Source organism: Argentina silus (assembly GCF_951799395.1).
Source record: "Argentina silus genome assembly, chromosome: 16".
NCBI classification, from domain to species: domain Eukaryota; kingdom Metazoa; phylum Chordata; class Actinopteri; order Argentiniformes; family Argentinidae; genus Argentina; species Argentina silus.
In genome coordinates, this window is record NC_139670.1 from 12,190,302 (window position 1) to 12,211,181 (window position 20,880).

At 41.5% G+C, this 20,880-nt stretch overlaps 1 protein-coding gene across 2 annotated transcripts; it reads left to right on the top strand.

The window, feature by feature from the left end:
- The first annotated feature begins 2,678 nt into the window (after positions 1-2,678).
- On the top strand, positions 2,679-14,187 carry grnb (granulin b). Of its 2 annotated transcripts, none has more exons than XM_083687790.1 (17): positions 2,679-2,784; positions 3,260-3,360; positions 3,989-4,120; positions 4,696-4,833; positions 5,528-5,641; positions 6,761-6,908; positions 7,543-7,655; positions 7,962-8,091; positions 8,574-8,665; positions 8,982-9,129; positions 9,636-9,733; positions 10,090-10,329; positions 10,982-11,209; positions 11,654-11,917; positions 12,233-12,466; positions 13,171-13,434; positions 13,717-14,187. In XM_083687790.1, the coding sequence occupies exons 2-17, from the start codon at positions 3,349-3,351 to the stop codon at positions 13,855-13,857; spliced, it is 2,496 nt and encodes an 831-aa protein (XP_083543916.1). In that variant the 5' UTR covers positions 2,679-2,784; positions 3,260-3,348; the 3' UTR covers positions 13,858-14,187. The 2 variants fall into 2 exon arrangements, with proteins under 2 accessions (XP_083543916.1, XP_083543917.1); XM_083687791.1 differs by having other exon boundaries at positions 7,546-7,655.
- Positions 14,188-20,880: the final 6,693 nt, after the last annotated feature.

Consider the following 20,880-nt stretch of genomic DNA (forward strand, 5'->3'; position numbering starts at 1 on the left):
GCAATGCATTTCCAAACCACTCATTTCAGATGTAAGACGCTATATTTTTACATTAGCTATTTATCATATTTATGCCATAGCAACTATGGTTTTCAGTGCACAACTTTAAAGCGGAATTTTACCCTGTAATCCAGTGGACTTGTTGTTTTCATTATTCAATAGAAGACACAATTTTAAAATGACCTCAGTCAAGTTATCTTGCTTTGAATGCCCTCATCAGTACTCCACTCTCCCTCCCACACAAGGTCCTGCTGTTGAACAGCGCAAGAGCTAGCGTGTGCTGCTCCGTAAGAATCACTGACATAGTAGAGCAGGATCGGAGTGCATAAACTCTCGTCTGACGTATTTTAACATGGTATGAGACTTTTTTTAGGAGGTAAACACAGACCTCGCGTTTCAATAGCTATGATGCAGCTGCACGCGGAATGATGATAGTTCGAGATCGTATGCATTATGCATTGAAAAAGACATACACATGAAAATGGATTTCGGGTAAACTTCCCCTTTAAGGTTGTTTCGGCAGCCGATAGGGGGTCCATTCACTTTCAATGGCAGCTGGGGGCGGGCAGAGAAACGTGAGGTTCCCGAGGCGGCGATTTATTCGTGCTAATTCATGTGACCTCTCAGCTTGGGCGGCAAAAATTGAACAATCTTAAATTTTTGGAGCGGCGCCGCTTCCCTTAACCAATTACAATTGAGTAGGAGGTACTAGAGTGGCTTCGTTCTTCCCTACCAAAACATATACACGCATAGCTAGCATGGAGGAGAAACTCATCTGAAACCCTTCTGCTCTCGATTGAGTGAAACTGGCGTTGCTGCCGCTGCTACAGCTCGCTAATCTGAAAAGGCCTTTAGCAGAAAGCAAGACAATTCACTCAGCAGCCTTTTTGTCACGCCCCTATTGTGTTGCACAGCTGTGCTTGTGCACCGACGGAATTGCTAGCTAGTGAAACGTCTTGCTTGGGTGAATCTAACATCTCTAATTTACTGCGGTGATGTCATATCGCAGAGTCTACCTTTAAACTGGATTCAAATAGCTCCGATTTGGGACGAATTGTACTGTCTGTGTGCAGTTGTTTAGCTGTGAATTGGAATTCGGGGCAGTCTAGCTTTCGTCAGGATACTAAATTGGCTGATTCCCCCTGCTGAATTGAGAGTTCTTGTCAGTCCTGACTATCACACTTTCTTTTTGAGCGCACCTTGTGTGCGTTTGTCCCTACTGTAGATGTCGGGCTTTGGTGCAGTATGTACCAACTCGGCTGTATGAGAACATAACTTTACACGAAAGCGAAAGTCACATGCTTTGTCATGTAAAGGCAAGCTGTACAGGCAATCAACATGAGAAAGGAAAAGACACATTAGGTTGTATATTCTTGTGTGCAAAAAAACATTTTCTTCATAAATCTGGTCAGTTGTTTGTAAACTGTAAAATTGAAGACAAGATAGAAATAAACTTGTTTGCACTGTCAAGTCATGATGTCTTTTTTAACTTTGATAATCCAAGATTCACTCTTGTTGAGCTGTATATAATTCACTTGTTTATTATTATTTTCAAGAAGAATCCTTCCCCATGTTTTTAATGGTAGATTGCAACCTGTAAATTGATGTAACAGGTTAATTGGGTATAGGGACAAAGTGCAATGGCATTACCACGGCTTCGACGCCTGACACGTGGAGTGGACTCTCTTTCCTCTCTTATATGCTCAGTCTAGGGCTGCTACTACCTGGTATGTTGGTAGTCGAGTATTCTGTCGATTATACCTACGGTACCGAATAGAATACTCAAGGCAGACAATTATAATAGAGGATGTTTAAAATTATATTATCAGCCCTAGCTCGCAAGGCTCTACAGAGGGTGGGCGTTTTTCTATCACCAGACCTTTTGTGTCCATTCCTATATACAGTCATTGCTCACGGTGTGTTCAAAGATGGGGTGCAGGTGTCAGATCTCCCATATAAAGGGGTGCGGCAAAATGCAAGCCAACAGCACGGTCTGGTTCGAAAAATCAACTATTTTCAAATAAATATTGTATTATTCGACTATATCTGCCATTATTATTACATGTCATTGTGGGTGATTTGATTCATACTATGACTCAATGAGACAAAGGTTTTGTGATAGTTCATGAATTCAGCTCCATTTATAATTTATTTTTGGCTTGAGCATAAGTTAAATAAATTCTCTTAATAGTCTGCTGTAATGTGGCAACATCACGTAGCCCTAGTTGAAATAATCAATGCCACGTTGTAGCCTACTGGGTATCTCGCCTGACATCGTTGCCCATCGGTCGTCTCCAGGTAAGCTAAAGGCTGCACCCCTAAATTGTCACAAAGTATTTCTTTCGTATGTAATGGCTACCTTCTGACGAGGTTGACGCTACGTTGCAACAACATGGCTGTGTTTGCTGAGAGAAAGGGTCCGTGACTGTGCATATAGTTGCAAAACCATCGTGCCCCTGGTGAAATACCGTAGTCACGTGATGCGAGAGTCATATGATCGGTAGACTGTAGACGATGAAAAAAATTGAGGTCAAACGACCACCAGTCAGGCCCAGTAGTAGTGATGGGAAGTTCGACTCTTGAATCGGTTCTTTCGATCTCGTTGAGTTTTTAGTGACTCATTCGAATCACTAAAAAGAGTCGTTCGAAAAGACCGATTCGTTTTCGAACTGCACATCACTAGTAGCCAATAGCCAGCAGTTCCATTGCAAGCTCGCTTCGAACAGGACATACGAGCTACATTGGCATATTATATTAGTTTGGACCTGTGCATCACACGCTAAGGTAGAGACCGGTTTCTGCAGTGACTTTTACACGTAAAGACATTTTCATTTAGCGTCATGCAGCTAGCTATCTGGCTGCTTGGTTGTCACTGTTGTTGTGAATGATCAGCTGATTCACTATGCTGCTAGCTAGCTGTCTAGATAGTGATTATCTGTTAATTGTACATTGCCAGCCAACCCTTATTACATTTCGACTGAGTTATTGTGTAGGTGTAAGCAGTAGCTCTCTAGCTATGCTAGTACCTAGCTAATTCATTTTTATGGTTACTAATTAAAGCTATCCAGCCAGCTAATAGCCTGATTTTATGTGGGCTAGCCAGTGAGAGAGAGTTTTTAAGCAAGCAGGCATACTGTACGTCTCCAATTAGTAATAGGCTAATAGCTAGCCTATCCCAGTTACAGCTGGGAAGTTCTACTTGCACTCTAACCACTAGTCATTTAAAGTGATGTGTTTTGTTTTCTTGTTTTGTTTTAAGGAGGCAAGCTACATGAAGGCATGCATTGCATTTCTTTGCTTGAGTAACAAATCTCACCATATTTTCTTATCTGCTCTCATCTCAGAAGTATGCACAAGATGGTAAGTGTGATGTTCACTATGTTATTTTTTATTGAGTTGGAAGTCGACTCTGATAATATGATAGCTCTGACGCGACGCGACGCGACACTCCATTTCATTTCATGAGATGGAGTGTCGTTGTTGGCTTGCTGGAGCTTGCCACTCAATTCAATATGGGATAAGTGATGTCGAAACGTAAGGGCACTCATGTTGAAATAAGTCGCAAACTTCAGCAAACCAATACCACAACAATACACCTCATTAAATGAGATGGAGTGTGGCGTCGAAGCTAATACCATGGTTGCCTTTGTACCACTAGGCAACGTATTTAGCAGTAAGCTAGCACTGACTTCACCTATTTTTTGGGCAATAAACCGAGTCTGAGATATGATTTTTATTGTTAAGTTTGATAGAGCACAGAGGAATGTTTGCCTAGAAAGGATATAAACGTTAGGACAAGATTTCAGAGCTGAAGTAGGTCTAGGCTGCTGACACATCTACAGCTATAGTTGACTGAGGTATTAATGTGTGACATTGTTACCCACCGTCCTCTATTGATTCAGCCTTTTTATCAGAGCAGTTAAACATTTGTACTTTTTATTTCACTAACAGACACGCATGAACTCTTTTGTCTCTTCACACACTGCAGTTAGGGGTGGTGTGTCTGGCTCTATTAGGTCTGACCTCAGCCCTGATTTGCCCTGATGGTGGAATGTGTGAGGATGGGAACACATGCTGCAAGACCCCTTCTGGTGGATATGGCTGTTGTCCCCTACCTAATGTAAGTGACTGGTCAAACAAAGGTGTATGTATGTGATTGTGGATGCATGTACATTATTTATGTCCGTGTGCTTGCCTTTTCCTAAATGTAGTAGCTGTTGGATGATGATAGCCAATGTTTGATTGATCACAACAATAACCAGGACATGGAGGAGAGAACCTGCAGCAGGAATACCAAGATAGAAACAAGGTGGTCAGACAGAGGTGCAAGAGGGACCAGAAAGCACACACTGAACAACTTGTTAACACTTTTTTAGTTTGTGTGTGTCACAATATCTACCAATTTAACATTTCTTTTCAGTAAAATATTTGTATATAACCATCAATTTCATATATGGAAAGACCTTAGAGATGGGGAAAAAACATTCTTGTGTTGTCAAAAGCCCTTGCACAAAAGATTATGAGGTGGACAACCATGGTGGACGCCCTATGCTCCCATCAGGGCGAAAAGGATTAAGTCAGTAAATCATATTGACAATGTTGGGGTTCCATTCATTGAGTGTTTAAAACATGATCCATTGGCCTGTCAGACCATTCCTCTTTGTCATGAAAGGCATCCTTGATATCCCTCTCCAGGCTGAGTGTTGTGAGGACCACCTGCATTGCTGCTATGAAGGGACGGTGTGTGACTTGGTCCACTCCAAGTGCCTCAATAAAACCGTCTCTCTGCCCTGGGTGAAGAGAGTTCCAGCCAAACAGCCCACTGTCCCTCAGGTAAATACAATACAACTTTACTCCAGACCTGGGTCAAAGTTGTAGTTAATATTTGTTAATTAATTATTTAGCACTTCATTTAGCCGGATGGTCAGGGGTTGAACATTTCCCATTGGGATCATTTCTAAAAAGTTAAATCGAGTGTATCTCACAAACACATGAAATTGAAGAAATTGAGTTGCAACCTCATGCGCTGATACATATGAGTATCATGGGCTCAGCTGGTTAAGTTGGCAACACAATTATCACAGGCTGTTCATTAAATTGTGTGATTTGGTTATGCAAGCTTTAATACATAATTATTAGTGTACTTTAATATGTAGTTTGTGATTAACTATGCCAGGCAGAGTGTAGAAACATTCTTTGGTCTATTTATTGCATGTTATTTAATGCATGACCACATTGTCACACTATGACTAAAGAATGTACACATCAGTGGCCTGGATGTGTTTGTCAATTGTAACCAGTTTTTGATCATTCCATTCCTGAGCTGAGGGGTGAAATTGCCTCATTAAAGCAGAATTTTACTCAAAAATAATTTCATTGCTTACCCTATAAATGGTGAGCTGACGTGAAATATATTAAAAATATATATATACTTTTGAGTAAAATTGTTCTGTAAGATGGAATAAAGAGTCTTGCCTAACACATGGCCAATCCTCTCAACGGTATATGTGGCCTGTCTCTACATTAGATGGCGGGGGGAGTCAAGGCAGTCCTTTGTCCTGACCAGGAGTCTGAGTGTCCGGACGACACCACCTGCTGTCCGCTTCCTGAGGGCACCTGGGGCTGCTGTCCCCTGCCCAAGGTACGCACACCCCTCACTCCTGTATTACTTATACCTACAAGTCTCCCCCATGGAGAAGAGGGGATTGTCAAGATTGTCGTCACTTGAATTGCAGGTTTCAGGAATTTATTAGAAGTTTCAGCATGAAAGGGTAATGAGTGATTAAAATAATAAGTCAAATTAAAAGTTCTTCTTTAAAATGTAAAATAATAAAAGTGGTTGGAGAGAGGGATCAGCTGGCCTCTCTTGCCGAGCCTCCCTATCAGCTCAGTGTTCTTCTCTCCTGGAGGTAGATGCAGGAGCCTCGTCCTCGCCCCTGTCTTGTCCTTGATCTTTGTCTTTGTGGCAGCTGAGTTTTCTCAGCAAGCCAGTCACTCCTAGATCTGTAGCACACCTGGAGCTGGGTGGCCTTGCCCTATTGTCGATAGAATGGTTGGTCTTAGCGTAGCACAGAACATTGCTTGTCATCCAGTCGAAAGGTCCCACTTATTTCTCTACACTACTACTATTCTTCTATTCCTCTCTCCCATATATCAACATCACACACAATTTGACCATTCAGATTCCTACAACTTGTTCAATGAAAAACCTTCTCATTGGTGCTCTTTACCATCTATGACAACATCTCTCTTAGTTGGAACACAGTCCATCACAACATCCTATTACAAGTCAATCACAAGGTCGAAGGCATGTTTCATCATGTTCGAGCTGGTACTTTCCACTCGTCCTGCTGGCTGGGCAGGGTGACACAATACACAGCACACAAACAGGCTTCTCTATTTCTGATTAGAGTTCCACATAAAGTCATAAACAGTCTTTTACTTTTCTGAATTACTTAGGGCAAAGCAAAGGCATTTCTGGAGATCTCATCCTGTTGCTGCCCTCAGGGGATCTCCTCTCTATGATGCATTCTTTGCCGTGGGACCTCATTCTTTTGACAGACTACATCTACCAACTTCTGTTATGTTGAATGTTTTTGCACGTCACTGCTGCGGTTGTTGATTAACTTATTAAACATAATGACAAATGTTTAACAAACATCATATTATGATGATGATGTAGACAGATGCGCATGACCTAATGACTCACTAACCACTAGCCCCTACTCCGAGGTGTCCTAACCCTTGTTCTCTCCTGAAGGCGGTGTGCTGTGAAGATAAGATGCATTGCTGTCCAGAGGACACCAAGTGTGATATCACCCACTCCAAGTGTCTTTCGTCTCTGGGCTCCTTCCCCATGTGGGAGAAACTGCCTGCCAGAAGAAGAGAGGCTTGGGAGAATCTGCCAGGTAATGTATAGGGACACGTAAATAGATGAGTTGGACTTTGTATTGGAGCTTGCATTAATTCAGAATCCTGCTTTTTTTCACTCATTAAAAAAAATATTTGTGGCTTTTTCACCGCATTTCACACCTAATTCTTGCATCAGTGTAAAGTCTCATCTGAGCCTTAGCTGGAACAACAACTCTCTTGACCCATTATTTAAAGAAATAAAAGATGAGAGGACTGGATAGGGTCTCATCTTTTCTTTCACCTCACATAGCCTTTAGTACTTTTGGACATACTGTAGAGGGAAGGATATTTGTACAAAGCTAATTTATGTAATAGCCTATGATACATATATATACAGTCATGGCCAAAAGTATTGGCACCCCTGCACTTTTTTCAGATAATGCACCACTTCTCCCAGAAAATTGTTGCAATTACAAATGCTTTGGTATTCACATGTTTATTTATTTTGTTTTCATTAGAACAACACAAAAAAAGCTGAGAAAAAAAGGCAAATCTGATATCATTCCACATAGAACTCCAAAAATGGACTGGACAAAATTATTGGCACCTTTTCAAAATTGTAAGAAATAATTACAATTATCAATATTTTTGGCCATGACTGTATACCTATCCTTTGCCTGTGCTTCTCAGCAGCTGTGGGTGTAGCGACAATAACCTGCCCTGGCGGTAAGAGCCAGTGCCCAGACAGAACCACCTGCTGCCTGATGACCAGTGGAGACTATGGCTGTTGCCCCTACCCTGAGGTACGTGGGGTTGGGTCATTCTTCCATAGAAGAAGATCCATAGTTCAAGTTTCTAGGGGGAGCGCATAAAGGCCTCTCCAAGGACAGTTGGATGTGTAATTACTGTTAGTTGTATTCAATGTTTGTCCTGGAAATTCGGTTTGACAGACCATCAAGGGCCTTGCGTTGACCTATTACTGCAGCTCACTGGGCCCATTTTGTGGACCAGAAGAGTCTGGTTTGCTTTGAACATATTCTTTGTTGTTGTTGTAGTTAGAACTGTTAACTCTAACTGATAAGAGTTTTGGAAAATGTGATTATCAACAGGCGGTGTGCTGTAGCGACCAGCTCAACTGCTGCCCTCACAACACAACCTGTGACCTCGAGCAGGAGATGTGCATTTCCTCTGAAACACAAACCCCACTGGTCAAGAAGTTCCCTTCTATCCCTAACGATGGTGAGGCACTAACCTCATTCCAACCCCAAACATCTATATATAAAGACAGGCAGACACTGCAATTTTAACCACAAATTTTCCATGAGTCATGTTTTCACAACAACATATACAGCACATAGCAGCAGTAAGTGTGGGTCATCTGTTGGAATTGTCCATGTTTTTAAAAAAACAGTGTCCATCTGGCTTAATGCAGTGAGGACTAGAGATTTTGAATAGATGGAATTGGATGATTTCTTTTTTTTTATCACAGGAATTAAAGCGTTTACTTTGACAGTTTCAAAACTGTGTTCAAGATTAAAATAACGCTTAACAAACTAGAATGTTTTATATCTTTGACGTTTATTAGAAGATTTTCAAATAAAATATGAATTAACTGTCTAGCAGAATCAATTGGCAAGCTGTGCATGTTTGGTATGATCTGTGTGTACAGTATATACAGGATACATCATGTTTTTTTATGTAGTTCATTGTGTCTCTTTCAGTGGTTTGTCCTGACGAATTGTCTACGTGCCCTGATTACACAACTTGCTGTCAGCTGGGGAACGGCACCTATGGTTGCTGCCCCATGCCCAAAGTGAGTGCCCTGCCCTCAGCATAATGACTCACAGCACATTCACAATGATTCACTTGTCAACAGGAAGCCATTCAGCTACTTTAGCAGTCTTCCTGGGGTCCTCACTCACTGTTTAATGCTGCTTATATTGCAGTTGTAGTGATTAGGAGGAATTATTTTTGTATTTATTATTATTATTGCTTTATACTGTACCTATCCAATCCTTTCAGATCTAGTCGGAAGGGTCTAGGCGCCTATTTGTGACTGAGTTGTAGTGAGTAGGTAAGGGAAGTGATGTTATGTTATTGGATTAAGATCCCTGTGTCATTCTCCCCAGGCTGTATGCTGCTCAGACCACCTTCACTGCTGTCCAGAGGACACCACGTGTGACCTGGTCCACAGCACCTGTGTGTCCGCACACGGGGAGACCACCATGGCAACCAAAATCTACAGTGCTACAGTGACCACATCCCTACAGAGTAGAGGTCAGAAAACCAAAAATATACATCAAACATTAGTGCATTATGCTTACAATGGACTCACTTATAGTTAAAGGAACTGCTTAGATGACCAGGGCATGCATTTTGTATTTTGATATTCTTAGCCACTCTTATTTATTTATGTATTTATTTATTTATGTGTTGATTGATATTTATTTATACAGATCTCCCTTAGCTGCAACAGCTACTCTTCCTGGGTTCCTCACAGTGTTTAATGGTGCTTATATTGCAGTTGTGTTGAATGTAGACCCACTTTAAACTAATTATGAAGGCTGCATAAAGCAACCATAAACTCATGAAAAAGGCCTATGTCAATGCTTAAGTAATTTATTCACACTATATAAAGGGTGTTATAACAGGTCATTACATTGTGTGCTTTGTCAAATGTGGCATAACCCTTTTCTACCCTTAATGTAGCATGACATTATAAACATACCCACAAATATCCATCTCTGAAACGACTGTTAATGGTTGCTCTCTGTGTCCTCTAGTCAATGCTGTGCCCTGCAATGACTCTGTAGCCTGCGCCCAGGGGAGCACTTGCTGTAAAACCGCACAGGGAGAATGGGCCTGCTGCCCCCTGCCCAAGGTATTGCATGTGTGCGTGCACGCGCGTGCGCATTTGCAGCGTAAATCAATTGTAATGTCAATGTCTACTAGATTTATATGAATTTATTATATTATCCTCATTGAGGACTTTGTCTGGCAGAAATATAGATAGCAACATGTAAGTGTACATTGGATAAGTGCAAACTGTTGAAGTGCACTGCAGTTCATCCCAGCAAAAAATAATGTTTTAGAACATTGGGTAACATTTCATTTTGGTTCTCAAAAAGTTATGGTAATAATCTTAATGCATCCCATCCCAAGCCACTGCAGCTGTGACTTGATGTACTGCATGGTACATAATCCTAACTCCACACTGACTCTTTTTACCTCCCCTAGGCGGTGTGTTGTGATGACCACTTCCATTGCTGCCCCCACAACACCATCTGTAACCTGGCCGCCAGCACGTGTGACGATCCCTCTGGCTCTGCCATGACGCCCTGGCTGGAGAAGCTACCTGCCTTCAGCTGGGTGTCCAAGATGCCCAACAGCAAGTGTGATGTGTCCACGTCCTGCCCGGGCAAAGCCACCTGCTGCAAGACTCCAGAGGGAGACTGGGCTTGCTGCCCTCTGCCCAAGGTACCGACTGCAGAAGACCTGTAACAGAGCAACGATTGTGGTGTTGTGGATATAGAGATTCAAGTCAATGCAAGGAATACATGTGTATCAGTGGAGGCTGGTGGAGGGAGAAATCGAAGGACGGGCTCGATGGAATGGAGTGAGGAATGGCATCAAACACATATGTTGTGTATAGTCTGTGTTGATGTGTCTCGTTATGCATTGTGAATTTGACTGCTCAATGGGTGAGTGGGTAATAGAATAGATGTTGTCAAAGAACTTAAATACCAGCTCCGATCCTAATCTAAGACCCCCAGCCCGTCTCTGATTTGTTGTTTGGTTAGTTGAGTGACTTCCTGGGCTGGCATTTGAATTGAAGGATACCCATGAAGAAAGTGCTGGTATTGCAATTTAATTAATCCCTAGTTCTAGGGAGGATATAAAAATGATTCATGCTGAACGTCTTAAGACTTTTTGCTGTGGTTTGACTTAATTTGATAACAACCTTTGTCAGAGTTAAAGTTAATTATGTTTTGTTTTATTCCATCAGACCAGTTAATTGTCCAATTTTCATTGTAATTTATTATATGTGCTTTGCACCAAGAATACAAGTTTAATGTCTAGCCGAAAGTAACAGACATAAATCTATCAATCAATTCTGTGTGCCCCTCAGGCGGTATGCTGTGATGACCACATCCACTGTTGCCCCCAGGGCACCGTCTGTAACCTCGAGGCCAGCACATGTGATGACCCTTTGGGCTCCGTGCCGTGGGTGGCAAAGGTGCCTGCTCTCACCCAGGCAATGGAAAATGACAAGTGTGACGAACAGACGATGTGCCCTGGGGGCACGACCTGCTGCAAGCAGAACTCTGGAGAGTGGGCGTGCTGCCCCTTGCCTCATGTGAGTTCCTTCATAGTGTAGATATGAAAGAATTATTGATTCAACGGTGGAGGAGGACAAATTATGGGGAGTCGTCTCTGGTTGTGATGTTTTTAAGTTGTTGTGGCTTTACACTGGTTGGATAAGATGACAAATCTGATCTCTTTTTATAGCTGTTCTTTTTTTACTTGCCACACTCAGGAATTAGACCATGTGAAACAACCAGTGTACAGTAAACAAAACCTTAAACTTAATGGCTTGAGTGAAGCAATTGAATGTTGACATTAAACCAGCAGACACTGCATACTGTATCTAAGAGGTAATTCTAAAGCCACATTATTTTATGTTCCTGACCATGTCTCAGTTAAGTCCATCTAAAGAATGAATAATAATGATGAGTTTTGCTTTAAAAAGACTTATTCTTTCCTGTACATAAGAGAACTATTTTCCCCTGCTGCCCCTCAGGCGGTGTGCTGTGATGACCATGAGCACTGCTGCCCCAAAGGTTACACATGTGACGTGTCCCAGCAGACCTGTGACAAGCCTGGGGCCCTCAGCCTGCCCTGGGTCCACAAGATACCCGCCCTGAAAAGCTCACCCGCTCAACCCATTCCCACCTCAGTCAAGCCAGCCAAGAACATGTGTGACCCCGACACAAGCTGTCCCAAAGACACCACCTGCTGTTTTATGAACAAGGCGGGCAAGTGGGGCTGCTGCCCTCTGCCAAAGGTAAGAATGCCAAGTTCAGTGAGTGTGTCATTATAAAGCCAACACCTAATATTGTACCATCTTAAGAAAATGGGTAAATTAAATGTACTTACAGTACACAATCTGACAAACAGCCCCTAAAAAGATGAGGCTATTAGTTCTGAAATCTGGCAAAAAATCTTTTTAGCACCCCAGACCAAAAAGATATGGCTTTCAATGGTCGAAAATATCAATATTCCAGCCTGCACTGATCTGAGAACACAGGATATGTTGCAGATGAAGTACGGTTGATCACTCTGTAAATGGCTCCCTATTCCCCCCCTTGCTGCCCCCTAGGCAGTGTGCTGTTTGGACGGAGACCACTGCTGCCCCAGCGGCTACATCTGCAATGCCCGTCAGACCTCTTGCACCAAAGGCCGCCTGGCCATCCCCTGGTACAGGAAGGAGAAGGCCCTGATTAAGGGCAGCTCAGTCGCAGACGTCAAGTGTGACGACAAGAGCAGCTGCGCCTCTGGGGCCACCTGCTGCAAGCTGCCCACAGGCGAATGGGGCTGCTGCCCCCTGGTCAAGGTGTGTGCCTCCTTTTATTACCCTCTGTTTTTTTCAATAGGAAATGGGTTCAGCGGTGAAGCGGTGCATGTCAGCACCAGGGGAGCAATCCTGCCGAGAGATTTTGAAGCTGGTTATACCATGTGGCCATGGGGAGAACTCCAGGGCACTGCAAATGGCTGGTGCCAAAAAGCATGGTTGCCCAATGACACCCATGTTAAACTTCATATTCCATCTGGCTAAATTAGACTATTTCGGCTTCTATTATTTAAAAGTAGTCTATGGGCCAGGAGAAACTGTAATCCATGGTTCAGAGTTGTTTAAATAGCCACTACTAATTTCAGTTAATTTTAGCCACCACTAACTAAGAAACAATGTGTGATTATGGAACAAAAGAAAAGAACCTTATTAACTCTCTGATTGGTTGTAAGTTCCTTTGAGGTGATGTTCAACTAATGTTTTTGTTCCCCATCACTGCCATTGTTTTTTTTACAATCACCGTTATCAATAATTTATGATCCACAATGCAGAATTGAAACTTGACTCTGCATGTGGAAAATGGAGCAGTAAATCCCATAATCTATTTTGGGAAATTACAAGTTAAAACCACAGGGTGTCAGGTCAGTACTGTGCAAGGCCAATTACTTTGAGTACCCCATCTTCGCTTGAGATAGCATCAAGTGGTCTAATGTCTCTCTCACTCCCTTCCTGTAACCTTCCTTAAGGCTGTCTGCTGTACAGACCATGAACACTGCTGCCCCCAAGGCTACAACTGTAACATGGAGACAGGCACCTGTGAGAAGAAGGCTGATCAGCTGCTCACCCGCGCTGTGCCCCTGACTCTGGGGCTGGGCTCTGAGTCCCAGCAGAGAGCTGCAGAGAGGGGCCAAGATGTTGATTGTGACAGCACTGGAGAATTCCGCTGCCCGAATCAAGAGACCTGCTGCAAGACCTCAAAAACGGAGTGGGCTTGTTGCCCTTTTTCTAAGGTATGATAACTGCAATAATAACCTAAATGCTGTTTCCGCTGGTAATCAAACAATCCCTCATGATTGGTAACTACGTGGTGTGAAATGGTACTACGTGGTGTGAAATGGTACTATGTGATCAGCATATTGTAATCAATCCCAAAGAAACACACATGCAATTCACAGATGATTATTTTTTAATTTTTAACGTTTAATTTCCTGATTCGGTGACCGAATGCAGTTGTGAATTTGATGCGTAACAAGCTTAGATTACTAATATATTGGCCCTCTTCCTCTTCACAGGCCATATGCTGCGAGGACTCCAAGCACTGCTGCCCCATGGGATACATGTGTGACCTCGCGGCAGGAGGATGCACCAAGCAGTACGAATTGACCTGGGACACTTTCTTCACGGACAAAAAGAAAGACCCTAATGTACTCTGAGCCCAATCAGGATGCACTGATCTCCGGTTGGCACTCCAACATGCTAACCCGCAGCACATACCATAATGGACAAGGGACAAAACATCTGTATTTTCTATCTTTCTTGTTTAACTTGAAATGATTTACTTGCCTTCCAATGGCAGTAGAGCAGTCCTGGATAATTGCTCAGGTTGAGAATTCAGCACCTCCACCTAACGCCCTCTTGAGAGCTGTTTCTCATTTCACTGCAGACACACGCCCAACCAATTGTAAATGGAGCCCTATTCCCTAACCCCTAGGTACTTTCTTCGATTTGAGAGAACTTGATTGGTACAAGCAGTATGGCAAAAATCACCCTAGTCTAAGGTGGCACTATTACCATATTGTGTATACTTCTCCAACATTTCCTCTTAGATTTTTCCTCTTAGAAGTGTCCAAGTCAGGGGTAGGGAATATAGCTTGTTTTGACAACTGTCTGCTTCCTTTCAAAGTATTCAGCTTGTGAAGTGCCATTTCACTTCTCTATGCAAGTGAGAAACATGAATGTACTCGAATACATCCTTTAATTGGGGGCAATAACATTAAACTGTCACTGGATAAAATCTGCTTGGAGATTTTTTATTTTTTTTTAAAAGGAAAAAAAAGAGGCTGATCTGATGTCTTCGTTGATGCAGGGCACACGGTATTGACTGTTGGAGGGTTGCTGGAAGCGCTGTCGTTACAGAGCAAATGAATAGCTGGTCCTGCTGGAAGCACTGTCGCTACAGGGCAACTGAAAGCGTATCTGATTTTGAATTTTGTTTGATTTTATTTGATCTTTGCTCACTGTCTCTATTTTACTTCACTATCCGGCAATTGGGGATCAAGATGGTCTAGTCTCCCCTGAACTTTTTGTTTCATTATGAAAAATGCTGTCACTTAAATCTCAGATCCTAATCAAATGATCAAGACTGCAGCATAGTAATTGTACTCAATGTCCACTACCCACATTTGCTCTGTTAATTTTAAATTCAATGAGTTCCATGGTCCTATTGTTAACTTTATTGTTGGAACACATTACAATCAACATTGTATATGAAGAAATATGATAATAGGAACTTTCTACTCTGTAATTGTCTCATTTGCCATAATAATCATCATTGATATAGATTATGTAAAGTACATTTTCATTTACCAATTCCAATACCATTACTAATTCACATTGGCTGAGTTTGAAAAAGGGTTGTGCTTTTTATATTTTCTGGTAAAACACAAGTATATGACACATTATACATGCATATGTGGTGCTTTTTCAAACCTCTTGTTGGGAATTATATGTTTTTTTCACATAATTTGTGATTTGATATGAAGAAATTATAATTGATTTGTACTCTGTTTCTACCAGCCCTAATTTGGGCCCCTTTCTAAATTTATGTTAAAAATCTGTGGTACGAAAACAATTATTAGCCACATTAAATCAGCAATTTTAATACATTCCTGACTGAATTCCCAATTTATTTATTTAAGTTTTGTTTACTTCTGATTTGTCATTGTAACTTTGAAGGGATATTACACTCTAAAAAAGACATGCCTCATAACTTGTACAGGCCAAGTTCCCTTTAATTAATGTGATTTCTTATTTGGACAGACTGTTGATTTTAGTTTTCTTTGAAAATATTTTATCTCATTAAAGAGGTTGAATTTTTCACCAATGAGTGTATGCCAGCTGAGGTGAAATAAAATTGTTAAAAAAAAGTTTATTTGCTTTTATTCTGTGTTATATCTTTTGTGGTTAGGGTTAGATTGTTAATAATTGTTCATAACTCCATTCATGATGTAAATTGCTTATCTGACAATGCTTTAGAACATACAGTGCCCTCCAAATGTAATGTAGAACAGTGAAGCGTTCTTTCTTCTTTTGGCTCTATACTCCAAAACTTTGGATTTGAAAATTTGGTCGACAATCCTTGGCATGCAATAACTGCCTGACATCCGCAACCCATTGACCCCACCAGAAGCTGGTTATCTTTGGTGATGCTCTGCCAGGCCTGTGCTGCAGCTATCTTAAGTTGTTTGTTTTGAGGTCTTTTTGCCTAAAATATTATCATATTATCATTATCATTAACCGCCTGTTCAATTGGGTTTAAATCTGAAGATTAACTTGGCCAACTTGGCCCTGAAAAACTCCCTAGTTGCTTTGGCAGTATGTTTTGTGTCATTGTCTTACTGTATGATGAAGAGCCAATGAATTTGGAGGCATCTGCTTGTACTAGAGTAGACAAGATGTTTCTGTACACTTCCGAATACAGAATAACTGCTGCCATCAGCAGTTACATCATCAATTAAGACAATTTAGTCAGTTCTAGTGGTAGCTAGGTGGTATCCTGTACATTTTGGGCAGATCTTTTTTTTTCAAAACTTTCCTCTTGAAACTCACTCTGGTACATGATCAAATTCGTCTTATCTGTCCATTACTATAATACTATAACCATCTGTGACCCATCTTTTTTGAAGTAGTGGTTTGCACCTTGCAGTGAAGCCTCTGTAGTTCTGCTGGTGACGTATTCTGTGGATGGTAGTCTCTGACATTCACGCTTACCTCTTGGAGAGTGTTCCCTATCTGTGGGACAGTTGTTTTGGGGGTTTTCTTAATAACTTAATAACTTCTTTGGTCCTCATGTTGACAGACACCAATAGCAAACTCAAGGCAAACACAAAGCCTAGAATCAATACTAGACATTGACAGCTCTCTTATGCCTGCACAAATTGTGTGCCCTGAAATAGGGGGACAATGGATTAAAAGTATTGTAATTTCTAAATGGTGAAACCAATACACAAATACCATCAAAATCTCAACTTTAACCTACTTTAAGCAATTGTTTTGTTTCTAATCCAAAATAAGAAATAAAATGCTACGTTACATTATTAATTATTTTGATGTATAAGTGTACTGCCAGTACATACTTGATAAAGGAGTATTCAAGATGAATATAATGTATACTGTAACTGCTTTAGATGCAATTGTAAAGATCATAACCATACACAAGCATTACCAAGCAAGCAAGCACTACTTAAAGGACATTTTCACTGTACTACAGCATAATGGCCTCGAGCAATCTGCAGGGATTGTGGAGTGATAGTGTTTACGAATGTTTCGATTGACTATGGTATTAGTGGATTGATTTCTCCTGGCCGGTACGGCCACTCTGTTGTGAAATCGTAGTTTGTGATAGAAAGTAGGCAAATCCAAACTATCTGCCGTAAATATGTATTATTGCCTGTTCACTTGACATTATCTCAATGGTCAGGATAGACAATTTTGTGATGGAAGCTAGCTAGTACCAAAGGCTAGTGTAAACAAACAGCTCATTGTAATTGCTATTTTGACTTGTGGCCACAGGGGAGCCAGATTTCATGTGTAGCATGAAGCATACAACCATGTATACGCCGATTCAAGTTCATACAATGTGTTACCAGGATAAATCATCTTTTCGCCTGACCCTCATTGTGAGGTACGATCAGGGTATGATTCTTGGAGAGATCCTAGGAAAGGAGTTGCACTGGAACTTCCACTGGAAGTTGTTATGACGACGGACATAAACAAGAGGTGTTAGACAAGTAGAGACATGAACAGTAACAGAAGCCCTGACCCTGCACTGCCAGATCACAGCTGGCAAGTTGTGTCCCAGTTACAGTATGTTCCTGCTTTCTCTGTGGCAGCCAGACATTTCCAGGGACTGAGATCGGCTCTTCTCTACTGCCCTCTGGTGGTAGTAAAGAAACATGGACTATTAGTCAGCCTTAGTTGAAGACAATGGGGTAAAGATGGTGAGGCCTCAATCTAAATGGGTCACACTATGCTCTATTCTATGGCTCTTTTGTCAGATATCTGAGAATGTGTGCAAGCCCACTTGGGTTAAACCTGGAAATCGATGTACAGGGTTTTGATATAGAAACATGTGATGGGCTGTATTGAACTTCATTTTAGATACTTATGAAATACAAATTCCTTGCTGTTGAGCTTGAACATTTAATAAAAAATAATAATTATTGACCACAACTCTAGGATGGACCAATGATAATGATCCTTGATAGTCTGTCCACATCCAGACAGACCTCAAGGTCACTGACAAAACCCATTGACCTGTTAATGACCCCAAATGTCCAGTAAGATGTTGTCAGGAAGAGTGTTTCCCTAACTCCCCATCCCACCTCTGGCATGTTGCTAATTCCCATGGGAATGTGTCAGAATTTCAGGCAGCATATTGATGTGTTGGTGGGTGGGAACCAATACCAACAACCAGACTAGTGTGAATGGGTGACATGAGATGTACAGTACAACAGAAGTCTTTCAAAGTCAATCTTGGACTGAATTGCACTTCAAATCAAATCTTTGGATTCATGTTTAAGAGTCCTGGACTAAAGTATTTAATCTCAAGGATATTGAGAAATATATTTCAAAACAAAACCAGAATTCGGCCAACTTCTTGATTTGATCTGGGTCTTTGAGACCAATCCTTATGCGTAGTTAAAGCTCAATGCCTCTTTTGAAGTGCTATTTTAAAGTGCAGTATGACATTTTACTTCATTAGCATTTCCTCAAGTTTTTTAAGGAATACGACCTTGAAATACCAAGTATAGTATACCTTATATTTATCCAAAAGACATCCATTGCAGCAACGTTAAGTGGTGTTGTGTTGTATTGTCTATGTTTTCGACATCAGAGTGCAAGAACCAAACATGACCTTGATTACCTTCTCATTTTCTCATACACAAAACGTCAGATCTTGAAAGAGGTTTGTGTTCATAACAGTAGAATGTGTTGCGAAATCAAAATCCAATCGATCTATACACTTGATCTCAGTGTTAAAGTAGCAGAATATACGATTCTAGCTTTTAAAAAGCTATTAATGCCCATGAAAAATGTGTAGGATGCCCATGATAAATTCTATGAGGATCTTTGGTGGCTGGATTGGGCAAGTAACTTTCTAGCTCCATATGCTGTTCAACAGATTATATTTTTCTGTGTTCTTATTCCTTCTGTGTTCTTATTCTTTTACTACTAAATTTGTTGCCACTTGATCAGCTTACATCCTAACAATATTGAGATACAGGACACCCCTTTCTGTGTATGTGTATGTGTGAGGTGGGGGTGGGGGAAGGGGTTGCAAGCTTGCCCATGTAACTCACACACGGTCCACCAATCAGAAAAGCCTGTCATCAAAAAGCCGGGGACTGCAGTTGGAGACAGAAACACACACACACACACACACACACACACACACACACACACACACACACACACACACGTAGGACAGAGTGAGGTATAAGTAGCCTACAACCGGCTAAAGGGCTCCATTGGTCTTTACTAGTAGAAGGAGAACTTCACACAGGACAGGAACAACTGTTTATTCCTCTTTGGTATGTACTATATCTGTTGTATTTACATGACCAATTACTTTTCTCTGTTTTAGTTGTGAGTGTTTATGGAGTTATTAGGTTATTTATGAAGGCAAAAGACAGTGGGTTGGTATTTTTGGGTTAACAAGAAGGAAAGAAAGAAAAGACCAAAGGATAGACTAATGAAATATTAGACATGCACATGGAGAAAAGGCCAAGTATTTCACTTTAGGTGCATGGAGTTGTAGTAGTAGACAAAGGTTTGAGACCTAGTGCTCCCTCCATTAAGATTAAAGATGGATTCTAGCCTAATAGTTGGGGGATGTTAACTGTATGCCAACAGCTGGCACCTAATATTTTCACCTACAGTAGGTGCATGCCAAGTACAGTACATTACACAGGACTAGTTTTTACAATTTCCGCAAGTTTGACTAGAACTATGTATATCCCTGTGAAAGAGCTGTTTTTAATATGAAACATTGTGTAATCTAATTGTGTAACAAATATGTTGTTTTTGAAAACATAGGAAGCACTTAATCTTGTAGGACCAATATTTCAGATAGGCCTACCTGTAGATGTCAGTCATAGTTACTGGCACATGACGTCCTGAGGAAATAGGGGCACAGAGACCTGTGGAGCATTGTCTCTATGTGTGAGGTGACTGATCTTAGAGACGCTAGGGAAAGGATTGTTTTGATCTCCAGGATTCATAGTCAATATGGCGGGCGCTAAGAACGAGAGACTTTGACAGCTGGGCGGCCCAGTGGAAGGCATGTCGGTAGTCCAGTGGGTGCCAAATCCCTGCATGCTATTTATACACACCACGCCAGGATCACTAACAGTGTCCGTTCATTCACACCCAAGCATGGCAAATGTCAACAGATTAAAATGCCTGCCAAATGCAAAGCTAACATCAGCATTTCCGCACAGTGCATTATGAACGTTGAGTTATGTCTATTTAATTCCCTTGGGGTTATTGGATATCATATTACCAAATGATGCTAGTATGAGGGGTGTCAGGAGTGAACACAATTTGGTCAATTCAAGGTAGTGCTTGCTCTTGACCTGTGATTGTTTTATGTCAAGGTAGCATTCCCAAAACTAAAAGGTATCAGTCTACTTTTCCTTTTTCTCCGCAGAACTTAAATTGATTATTTTTTCTTTGTGCAGGAGAAATGGCCATACCCAGAATGTTAAACTCCAACACGCCATTCATTCAAGTAAAGGGAGGCTCAGTGTTGTCCCTCCTAAAAGAGGAGAAAGGCATCGAAGGGGAGGAGAAGAGGAAGGACCCTCTGATCCAGACCATTGTCTCCCCTCTGCGCTTGGCTATGGAGCAGGGCACTGCCAAGCAGGTGGGCCCAGGGGGACATGATGCAGCTGACCAGCTCCCATATGTCTCCATCATCGCCCAGGCAGAAGGTAAGATGAATACATGAACATCGGACAATGGGCACGACTATAGCTAGAGATGAATGATGCGTATAGGTTCAATATGATTAATCCAACATTAGATATCCAAGTCTCACAGAGGGAGAAATGTATCTGCAGGTATTATGGACACTTCCTCTGATCCAGAATAAAACTGTCTATCCTAGGTGACAGCTCCCAAGAGTTCAGCCCTACAAGCACAGAGTGCACTTACTCTCGATCTCACCTGCTCAA